Raw genomic sequence first — 12,211 nt, 5'->3', positions numbered from 1 at the left:
TAGAAAAGCTCTTCTGCTTATGAATTTTTAGACACACCCCTAGCTCTGTGCCGGAGCAAACGCACATCCACTCTGCTTACTGCTACCGAACGTGCAGTCACTTGTACGTGTCGCGCTGGATCCAGTCTTCCTGCTGGTGCCTGAACTCTGAGTAGGAAAGCTCTGGCAGGTTAGCAGGGTCAGAGCTTGCTATCGGAATAAGGAGATGAGGGACAGAAGGCTGGAAGGGTGGGCAGAGGCCAGATCATGCAACCTGAAAGAACTTTCCAGGATTCTTTGACAAAAAATTGCCTTCACCATCTCAAAGAGTTTGGAATAAAGAGGGCAGAGTTCTAAGCCTGTATTACTTTTGGAGAACACAGACACTTCTAGAATAATGTATTATCAACCTCATTTGCTAGATGAGATAAAAGGAATGATAGCTTTCAAAAACCAATTTAAAATTAATTGGCTTTAAACAAAACAAAAACTACTATCTGATGCTATAAAAAAAGAGATGACAGATTTCTAATATACGAATCCAGGGGCGCCTGGGTGGCGCAGTCGGTTAAGCGTCCGACTTCAGCCAGGTCACGATCTCGCGGTCCGTGAGTTCGAGCCCCGCGTCAGGCTCTGGGCTGATGGCTCGGAGCCTGGAGCCTGTTTCCGATTCTGTGTCTCCCTCTCTCTCTGCCCCTCCCCCGTGCATGCTCTGTCTCTCTCTGTCCCAAAAATAAATAAAAAATGTTGAAAAAAAAAAAATTAAAAAAAAAAAATATACGAATCCAAATATTTTCAGAGGCATGTGAGTGGCTCAGTTGGTTAAGCGCCCGATTCTTGATTTTGGCTCAGGTAACGATCTCCTGGTTCATGGGACTTAGCCCTGCATTGGACTCTGTGCTGACAGCATGGAGCCTGCTTGGGATTCTTTCTCTCTCTCTCTCTGCCACCCCCGCTCATGCTCTCTCTCTCTCTCTCTCAAAAATAAATTAAAAAAATACTTTCAAAGATTGGAAAATATTTAGTATTTTACTAAAATTAGGTTTAAAACTCCCTAAATCAGTCTATACATTCAACGCAATCCTAATAAAAATGCTGTTAGGATCAGGGGAGGTAAGGATTCAGAAAGAAAGAGTGGTAAAATTCTCAAAGTCTATTTGAAATGATACACATTTGAGACTATGGAAGAAAACTATGAAAATGCAGACTAATAGTGGGAATTAGGTCCGCTAGTCAGAAAAATGTTACAAAGCTGCCATTCAGTGTGGTGTTGGAGGGGATAAAGCGCGTGCGGGGACAGAACATTTAGTAACCATCCGCTGGCAAGTGACTCTGCTAATCAAAGAGTGGGTGTGACTGTGTGCCAAGAAAACCGTATTTGGGGATACTGAAGTATCAATTTCATTGTTTTTAAGATGTCATATAATTTTCATGTCAAGAAATTATTATTTACTTGAGTTCTTTTAACCATTTAAAAAGTTAAAACCATTCTTACTCAGGGTCCTTACAAAATAGGTAGCAGGCCAGATTAGTTGGTGCTTTATAATTTGCTGACCTTTGTGACACATCAAAGATCAAAACCAACAAACAAACCCACCACAGAGGGGTGCCTGGGTGGCTCAGTCGGTTAAGCGTCTGACTTCAGCTCAGGTCATGATCTCGCAGTTCATGGGTTCGAGGCCCGTGTTGGGCTCTGTGCTGACAGCTCGGAGCCTGAAGCCTGCTTCAGATTCTCTGTCTCCCTCTCTCTCTGCCCCGCCCCCCACCTGGCTCACGCTCTGCCTCTCTCTCTCAAAATGAATCATTAAAAAAAAAAACCCAAAAAACAAAAAACGTAAAATTTGAAAAAATATGCATAAATGGTGATGTAATCTTAGAATGGCAAGGTCTTTCTAAACAGGACACAGGGGGTGCCTGGCTGACTTAGTCAGTATAGGATCCAACTCTTGATCCCAGGGCCATGAGTTCAAGCCCCACACTGGGCATGGAGCCTACTTAAAAAAATAAAAATAAGTAAGTAAATAAATAGGACATGAAACCTAGAAATCATAAAAATAAAAAGTTATTCAAAAATTAAAGTATTTTGCATGATTAAAAAAAGACATGATAGCCACTCTTAAGAGACAAGCAACACTGACGTGAGGAAAACATTTGCAATGAACAAAAGGGTTACTGTCCTAACTCTATGCTGTATGCAGCCATTAGTTACATATGTCTGTTGAGTGCTAAAATGTGACCAGTCCAAATTGAGGTGTCCTATAAGCTGACTACTGGATTTCAAAGATTTAGTTAAAAAAATTTTTTTAGGGGCGCCTGGGTGGCGCAGTCGGTTAAGCGTCCGACTTCAGCCAGGTCACGATCTCGCGGTCAGTGAGTTCGAGCCCCGCATCAGGCTCTGGGCTGATGGCCTGGAGCCTGTTTCCGATTCTGTGTCTCCCTCTCTCTCTGCCCCTCCCCCGTTCATGGTCTGTCTCTCTCTGTCCCAAAAATAAATTAAAAACGTAGAAAAAAAAATTAAAAAAAAAAAAAAAATTTTTTTTTAGTGTTTATTTTGCGAGAGAGAGACGGAGAGTGAGCAGGGGAGGGGCAGAGAGAGAAGGAGACACAGACTCGGAAGCAGCCTTCAGGCTCTGAGCTGTCAGCACAGAGCCACCCAACATGGGCTTGAACCCACGAACTGTGTGGTCATGACCTGAACTGAAGCTGGACACTTAACCAACTGAGCCACCCAGGCACCCCTCAAAGATAAAGTAAAACAGCTCATTAACCATGTCTTTATACTAATTACATATTAAAATAATTTGCAAATATCTGGAGTTAAATAAAGTGTTGTTAAAATTAATTTCATCTGTTTCTTCTTTTTTTTTTTAATTTTTTTTTTTCAACTTTTTTTTTTTTTTAATTTATTTTTGGGACAGAGAGAGACAGAGCATGCACGGGGGAGGGGCAGAGAGAGAGGGAGACACAGAATCGGAAACAGGCTCCAGGCTCCGAGCCATCAGCCCAGAGCCTGACGCGGGGCTCGAACTCACGGACCGCGAGATCGTGACCTGGCTGAAGTCGGACGCTTAACCGACTGCGCCACCCAGGCGCCCCATCTTCTTACTTTTTTAATGTGGCTATTAGAAAACAAAATTGCCTATGTGGCTCACATTGTATTTCTACTGGATAGTGCTGCCCCAAATGGCACAAACAGCCCATGTAAATCGATAAGAGAAAACTTGATAGAAAAGCAGACAAATGATAATGGATATACAATTTATATTTCTTCCACAAGTGGAAGACAAGTAACTGGAGAGATATTTAACCTCACTAGCAAGAAAAAAGGGGCAAATTAGAATATATAATTTCCACCCAGCAGATTGGCAAATATTAAGACTGATGCACTCCAAATTGACTAGGGTATAGGCACTCTTACATATACACTTAAAATAACATAGGTGGGTTCATTTTTGGAGGATAATTTGGTATGCCTTGGAATTTACTCAACAAAACTGTGTCTGCAACTCAAGGTTTGTACTGAGAACATACAACCTAGCACCATCTTGTAGAGCAAAGCATTGCAAACAACGTCAATGTCCAATAGCAAAGGATTAGTTAAATAAATTATGACAGTCACACAATGGAATACTATGCAACCATAAAAAAGGGAAAAGATAGGGGGTGCCTGGCTGGCTCAGTCAGTGGCGTATGAGACTCTTGGTCTCAGGGTTTGTGAGTCTGAGCTCTGTGTTGGATATAGCAATTACTTAAAAATAAAATTTTGGGGCGCCTGGATGGCTCAGTTGGTTGGGTGTCTGACCGGCTCAGGTCATGATCTCACTGCTCGTGAGTTTGAGCCCCATATCAGATTCTGTGCTGACAGCTCAGAGCCTGGAGCCTGCTTCAGATTTTGTCTCTGTCCCCCTCTGCCCCTCTCCTGCTCGCTCTCTGTTTCTGTCTCTCTCTCTCTCAGATATAAAAAATAAAACATTAAAAAAAAAAAATTTAAAAAAAAATCTTTTTTTTTTCAACATTTTTTTAAATTTATTTTTGGGACAGAGAGAGACAGAGCATGAACGGGGGAGGGGCAGAGAGAGAGGGAGACACAGAATCGGAAACAGGCTCCAGGCTCCGAGCCATCGGCCCAGAGCCCGACGCGGGGCTCGAACTCACGGACCGCGAGATCGTGACCTGGCTGAAGTCGGACGCTTAACCGACTGCGCCACCCAGGCGCCCCAAAAAAAAAATCTTTAAAAGAAAAAGATATATACCCATTTTCTCATTTTATTTCTGGGGACAAAATGAGAAAAAGTAGGAGAAAGGCCTATTTTTGACTCCATGTATTTAATAATGGAAATTTTCTTAAACTGGCCATGTGTACCTTTTTATATTAAAAAAGAGTACTTCCCCTACTTCAGTTAGTGGTTAACTGATTCTTCTATTTTTAGAGAAATAGTCATCAAGGACACCAGTCAAATTGACTAATTTTCTTGACATTTCTGAAAACTTAAAACTATTAATGAAAGAGATCAGGAAAAGCTGAGGGAAAAAGTAAATAAAATCAAAGGGTCTATTTAGTATTCATTGTGGATCCTGGCAATAACCTTTAACTTGAAGGTGGTCATGACATTTGAGTGAGAGTGAATGGAGATCATGTGTGGGTACTAAGAGAAGAATCATGAACCTTTCTCTCGATTTCATCGTTCAGTCTTCTTAGTTCCATTTCATGCTGATCTTGCTGAAGCTTCAGAAAGCGCCTCCTTGTAGCATCTTGTAAGTGCATTTCCTTCGCTCTCAGCTCTCTTTTCACAGAAGCTAGTCTTAAACACAAAACACGTCAAGAGGAAAGCATGAAAACATTTCCCAATGTGGATTTAAATGGAAAAATGCTACGTTTTGCAACAACGAAAGGCCTGCCCCCCATTCTGGCCCACATCCCCAGCGTAGCTGCTGTTGTACCACACACAGCTGCAGGAGTAATACACACACACACACACACACACACACACACACACACACACACACAGAACAAACGACGCCCATGTCTGCATTTGTGAAAATGACAAACGGTCCAAACACAACTGGCTATTCTTTTCATATTTAAAAGTTCCTAACAGGTCTACTCAGATCATCTCAATATAATCGATATCCTTTATCTGAAGGAAGAATGCCAAAAAACGCTCCAGCGTTACCAAAGATTATGTATGCTTATTCTTTCAGAATTTTAGGAGCAGGTTACTGCTCAGTTCAGTCATTCTTTTTAACCCACACGTGAAATCGGTTTCATGAAGTCCCAATCAAAAGTAAAAATAAGTAAACAGTTACAGAAGTGAGTTTCCCCACAATTTGGCATAGTCTTAATGCTCATCCCATAATCTTAGTTTAAACATTTTGTTTTATGAATATACTTTTGAATAAGCATTTAATACATCTTCCTCTGGCCTCCAACGCATGAAATGCATAATGAGATAATCCTTTTATGTTCCAATTTTCAAGTCACACAGATATGTTTAAAACGTAGTTTTCAAAATTATACTCCCCTAAAGGTGATTTATCCAGCGCTGTATTACAAAGCATTTCTGCCTACAGTACAATGGTGTTTCTCATAATGTCCTCCAAGGAACATTAGATCTTGTATTACGTCTGAATAATCAGTGCAAAGTTATCTTCAATGTAGTTTGGGAATTACATTTCACTATACGCCAATTTTTTGAAATGTGGTATGTGCAGGTATCTTTTTACTAACTTGAATATTTGCTTAATGGGCATGCCATGGCTGGGTAATGTTGTATATAGAAACAAGAAAGTAAAACTCATCCAACTGACTCCCATGTCCAGAGTTTTGCGAAATGATCGACACCCACCTCTGTCTCTGCTGTACCAACTTCTCCTCCTCCTGTAAGAGCATTTCTCTCCTTGTCTCCTCAGCTTTACGAAGTAGTTCTTGTTTTTGGTACCAAGCTGCATCTTCAACTCTTTGCTGGTCTACTTCAGCTTGCATATCTTCAACCATCTGCCTTAAATAGATAATATTATTATTATATCAAGATGCAAACAAGACCCCAATATGCATGTGTGGTTATGAAAGGGTAAATTACTATTTCCCTTTGAGACCTTGACTTACTGCCTTTCACTTTTACAAAGAAAATTTTACCTCATTAAAGTAGTAGAAAACATGGAAAAGAGGGCGCCTGGGTGGCTCGACTGGCTGATTGTCTGACTCCTGATTTCGGCTCAGGTCATGATCTCACAGTTTGTGAGTTCGAGCCTCACATCAGGCTCCACGCTGACAGAGCAGAGCCTGCTTGGGACTCTCTCTTCCTCTCTCCCTGCCCTTCCCCTACTCTCTCTTGCATGCATACACGCTCTCTCTCTCTCAAAATAAATAAACTTAAAAAAAAAAAAGCATTGAAAAGGATGCCCTACACAAGTCTCACAAAAAAATGCAAAGAAAACTGAGTAACTTAAAATCCAAGAACAACTAAAACACAAAATGTATACCAGATCAAAATGTCATTATTTTACTTCTATATGCAAGAATTAAATATCTTTGAAGATATTTCTAGCCTTCAAACTCTGATTTTACACAAATACTTAATAATTTACATGTGTTTCTTACAAAAAATTTTCTTGTCTGTATTTTTAACAGATTTTGCTTCTATCACACAAAGAACAACTGTTCTATGATTACCTCTCCCTTAAGAAGTCCAACTCATCATTCCTTATTCGTTCTCGCTCCTGTGTCTGATAGTCCACAATAAACTTTGGATACTGGTTAAATACTGGATATTGCCCTTTCGTCAACGCCACAAAAGCATCAAGCTTGCCGTTCGGATGAATATCGGTAGGAGTGGTATCCATGAGATGATAAACTTCTCTAATCAGAACACTTATATCCAGGTTATTCCGATGATGAAAAAAATACTGTAAGAAAATTTTGTGTTTAAGTTGAGATTGACCTAAGAAAGCCATTATGAGGTAGAATTAAAACAAGAGTTTAAAAAGTAAATGTGAATTTATCTTTAGGAGGATTTCTTCCTTCCTCCCTTCCTACTGCCTTTCTTTTTTGGCAAATTCGCTGAAGCTTTTCTTAACCTAAGTTTTAAAATGAAGATCCAATTTCATATTTTCAAAGTCAAATAAAATTTCAAAACCAAACATTTGAAATAATACTTTGAAAATCTGAACTCAAACCAAAGGCTTCCTTTGTATCAGAAGAAGAATGCTTCACCCAACAATGGAATAAACTTTTCTGCTTGCATTCTTTTCCCTTCAAAATCCAAAATAAATAAAACTGAAAATAAATTAGCTTGATTCATTAAACATATCTGAACTGTTTCCACATTAACTTGTTCTGCTGGCAGGTCCGAACTCTAACATACATACATGGATGTATCCTGCGAACATTAAGTAAAAATAAAGTTTGACGGGAACCACAAAATAAGTAACAAACAAACCCAATTCATCCCGTCTACCGAAAAAACCTCCCCCTTTAAAAACCTCCTCTAATGCTGTCAAGCAACTTTCCGGCCAAGTCTCAGAATTCTCCTAGTTACCGCTTTGTATGTGTGTGTAATAAGCATGCAGATTGTCATGGACCAGAGGGATCGCTGATAAAACCACGCACAGAATTAACAACGACCCAACTGTTAAACATCCTTTCCGTAGGCAACAAGCACTAAATTCCAGTGTTACCAAGTTTGTTTTCTAAAGGGATGATTTTAAGAGTTAGTCTGCTGTAACTGTCTGTTGAATTATCTACCAACTACGTCAGGGTGAGGATGTGATCTAACTTGCTCTCCACTGTTTACCACGTTCCACGGGCGCCGGACGTGCAACAGGTACTCAATAAGCGAATGGAGTTTTCAACTGAAATACATGAAAGTTGAGAACTGCTACTTGAGAACAAGGATATTTACCTCAAAATCATCTCTGAGACTGCAGTTGAGCAGAGGAGCCCTGGAACATGTGTTGTAAGCCACGACAGTCATCAGGAGGAATGAAGGATGGTTGGAAAAGATATTATCAAATAATTTTAGCCACTCCTCTCTTGTTAGTACTTCTGAAAAAACGGTTTCAAGAAGAGGCCATGCATACAGCTACAATCAATAAGGAAAAACTGATCAGTCTTCTACAGAAAAGCCGTAAGTCATTCACTGCTAATACTCTCTTACATTTGATGTAGCTATTAAAATCGTTATATCAAAAACAATTATGAAAAGAACTACCTCACTATGGACCCTTCTTTATAGATTTTTAGGAGAGCAGTTTAATGGAGAAAAAGAATGGAATACTTTTTATTCCATTCTTTATTCCAAAATATAAGAGGTGACCGGTCTTTTATTATATACTTTCAAGAAAATACTGCTATATTTATACCAGAACCAATGTGAGCTTCCAAAATAAGTCATGTTATTCTAAAAACCTTACACTTCTTACCTGGGAAGTTATATCATGACCTATGAAATGCTGCAGTAGTTCTTTGTCGTGAAATGCCAGAACATTTTCTATCATACTGAGAATATTGATAGGAGGATTAGGAAAATATTCAAACCAGTGTTGACACCAATTGACTATGAAGAAAAAAAATGGGAAATTTATCTTTACCATTCTGTATTATCAGAGGACTTTGTAATTCTTAAACGTATCCACTCTTTATGTCCTTAATATGCCCATTAATAAAGAAAACATGGCAACTCTTTAAATTCTAGAATAATCGATTTTAAAGTTCCATCATGTTAACTTAGTATTTTAGGTCTATAGAACTGGCCAATTTCTCCACATGAGAGCGGTCAATGACAAAGTGTCCATTAAAACAAACAAAACTTCCCAAAGTATTCCTGATCCTCACCACACGGCACTCTGCTTCCTGCTTAACATTTTGCTTAACAAAATGACCCTTCGAAAAAAGGTTCCTTTTTAAGTCTTCATTAAATGTGATGAATGTGAAGTGCCAGTCTCCTGAAATCTACTCAAATTCATACCTAATCAAAATTAGAAAAGTTCACGGGAAATGTTAAAAATTACATTCTTATGCATCAGTAGCAATACATTAAAAAAATGGGCATGTATCAAATCCCTATTCTTGAAATGTTATATGAGAATAAACACGTCTCCATTACTAGGACAAGAATGACTGTTCCACAGCCATGGTAACAAGTAACCACCAGAATTGTTTTCATTTTTATATTTTAATTTAAAAAAATTTTTTTTAATGTTTATTTTTGAGAGAGAGAGAGAGAGAGACAGAGAGAGAGAGTCAGGGAGCAGCAGAGAGAGAGAGGGAGACACACAACCTGAAGTAGGTTCCAGTCTCTGAGCTGTCAGCACAGTGCTTGACACAGGGCTCGAACCCACAAACTGTGAGATCATGACCTGAGCTGAAGTCAGAGGCTCAACCGACTGAGCCACCCAGGCGCACCACAGCCCCCAGCATTGTTTTTAAATCTATGTCATCAATGACAACCTATTCAGTTGACCTACCTTTGAAAACCAAACAGTGACAGCGGTATCCTCTGAAAGTCAGCCAGTGGAAAGCATTCTGCTAAAGATGCTTCTAAAGCTGACTTTAGGGGCGCCTGGGTGGCTCAGTCGGTTGAGCGGCCGACTTCGGCTCAGGTCATGATCTCGCGGTCCGTGAGTTCAAGCCCTGCGTTGGGCTCTGTGCTGACAGCTCAGAGCCTGGAGCCTGCTTCTGATTCTGTGTCTCCCTCTCTCTGACCCTCCCCTGTTCATGCTCTGTCTCTCCCTCTCTCAAAAATAAATAAAATGTTAAAAAAAAAAACCCAAAAAACTAACATAAAGCTGACTTTAACTCACTGAGTAACCACTGCAACCCCCAAAACATTCTCCTCAAAAACCCTGGTAAGATCAGTACGTTTCACTCAATGAACTGTATCTAACCACCACAGTGCTCCTTAATTATTAAATTCAGACTTTTTTACTTTAAACATTGAGTTGTGATTTCATCCTATGATGATAAGATCTCCTTCTTTCTCATATTAGCAAAAGAAGGCTTCGATCAGCAGAATTTTGGATACATATGGTTTATAAAGGGCTCACTAATGCCAGAAGTCAATTATTTATTAGAAAGTAAATTTGAGTTAATAATTAAGGCATTAATAAACTCTTGCAAAGACTAAACTTTAAAAGACATTATTTCAACTTCTTTAACTGCTGCTTTTAAGTTAACTTTAAAAGAAAAATCCAGTTCAGGGGCGCCTGGGTGGCTTAGTAGGTTAAGCGTCCAACTCTGGATTTTGGCTCAGGTCACGATCCCACAATTTGTGGGCTCAAACCCCGTGCTGTTAGTGTAGAGCCTTCTTGGGGTTCTTTCTCCCTCTCTCCTCCTCCCCTGCTCATGAGCTCTCTCTTCCTCATAAATAAATTAAAAAAAAAAAAAAAGAAAAAAATGCAGTTCAGCAACATGTACTAAGTACCTACCATGTCTCAGACACTGCTAGTGCTAGGAATTTTCACACACACACACACACACACACACACACACACACACACACAGCCCTGATTCCTGTATCTAAATCTTCATCAACAGAACAGTGTTCTCATTTAGGCACGAGGGAAACCCCGCTTTACACGGAAACTGTTTGCCTTCTCTTCTTTCATTCTGCTCGGTGTCACCACAACAGAGTGTGTGTAGAGGACCCGGTGACAGAACGGGGAGCAGGATAAAGAGAAATACCTACGTGAGGATCCCTGACCAAACCACAACAACTTCCTCTTGGTCATAAAAGACCATAAAGAGTGCCTACAGAAGACTCTTATAAACATTCCAAATTCGACATCAAAGTGACTGTGTTCCATCAAACTTTCCCCTAGGTCCCAAGTAGACTGTGAACCTAAAAAGCCAGAACAACGGCATATTGCAAGCAGTGCTAACATTTAGTTGGAGCTCAGTAAATGTTTACTTGCAATAAAGTTAGTCTGAGACCCTTGATGAAAACTCACAGCTACTCATGCTGATCATGATGGATCTTCTAGATTTAGATTTCAGGTTTAGAAGAGAAAATCAATTTCCCTAGCACACAATCATACTCCAGGGATGTAACAAGATTTTACTGGAAATATAAATTAGTTTTGCACGCTTACCTAGATATAATAAGCTTTTCTCATGGTAAAACATAATGTGCCACTTTAACCATTTTTAAGTGCACGATTCAGTGCCATCAATTATATTCACAGTGCTGTGTAACCATCACTATTTGCAAAATCCTTTTCCAAAAAGAAACTGTACCCATTCGGCACTAACTTCGTATTTCCACCTCCCACAGCCCCTGGTAAGCTCTAATCTACTTTCTACGTCTATAAATTTTCCTATTTGAGATATTTCATGTAAATTTGTCCTTTTATGCCTAGCTTATTTCACTAAGCATAATGCTTTCGAGGTTCATCCATGTTGTACAATGTATCAGAATTTCATTCCTTTAGATGACGGAATAATATTCCATTGACTATATATATAGATAGATAGATATAGTTTATCCATTCACCTGTCAACAACAATGACGTTAACATAATGAGGATGGTGATGGTGACACTCAGGCTGTTTCTATCTTTCGGCTGTTTGGAATAATGCTGCCATGAACATTCACATCCAAGTATCTGCTTGGGGCTCTGTTTCCAGTGCTTTTGGGTATATCCCTAAGAGTGCAATTGTTGGGTTATATGGTAATTTTATGTTTAACTTTCTGAAGAACTGCCAATTTTCCACAGTGAACGTACATTTTACATTTCCAGCAGTGTACGAAGGTTCCAATTTTTCTCCATTCTCGCCAACACTTGTGCTTTTTTCTGTTTTTTAATTATAGCCATCCTAGTAGGTATAAAGTGGTATCCTGGTGTGTGGTTTTATGACTAATGATCCAGAGGATCCTTTCATGTACTCGTTAGCCATTTGTGTATCTTCTAAGGAGAAATGTTTAATCAAGTCCTTTGCCCATTTAAAAACTGGATTGTCTTTTTGTTGTTGAGTTGCTTCTTTTCCTTTTAAAACTCTAAGTGTTATTGCCAGAGTAAACTAGTAAAACCCTTCTGAGGAATCAGTTGGAATACTCATATTTTATGACCTAATAATACCAATTGTAGGAATCTGACCAAGAGAAAATACTGTAAATATTTATACATGAAGATGATTATAACACTGCTTCTTTAGGTAAAAATGAAAAATAACCTAAATGTTCAACAACAGATCAAACTAGTACACTCACATTAGAGAATATTATAATCATGTGGG

General features: G+C 39.3%; 1 protein-coding gene across 8 annotated transcripts in view; it reads right to left on the bottom strand.

Moving 5' to 3' along the window:
- TBC1D31 (TBC1 domain family member 31) overlaps positions 1-12,211 on the bottom strand; it is a 97,626-nt gene that overhangs the window by 20,661 nt on the left and 64,754 nt on the right. For all 8 annotated transcript variants that reach the window (XM_058698982.1, XM_058698983.1, XM_058698977.1 and 5 more), the window contains 5 exons: positions 8,401-8,534; positions 7,881-8,060; positions 6,653-6,885; positions 5,826-5,978; positions 4,646-4,781 (listed from right to left, as the gene is read on the bottom strand). In XM_058698982.1, coding sequence (XP_058554965.1) covers positions 4,646-4,781; positions 5,826-5,978; positions 6,653-6,885; positions 7,881-8,060; positions 8,401-8,534 — 836 coding nt within the window. The remainder of the gene's footprint in view (positions 1-4,645; positions 4,782-5,825; positions 5,979-6,652; positions 6,886-7,880; positions 8,061-8,400; positions 8,535-12,211) is intronic.

This window comes from Neofelis nebulosa, chromosome 14 (genome assembly GCF_028018385.1).
Source record: "Neofelis nebulosa isolate mNeoNeb1 chromosome 14, mNeoNeb1.pri, whole genome shotgun sequence".
NCBI lineage: Eukaryota > Metazoa > Chordata > Mammalia > Carnivora > Felidae > Neofelis > Neofelis nebulosa.
Note: the sequence above shows the minus strand (reverse complement) of the source record. Positions and strands in the feature narration are given on the sequence as shown.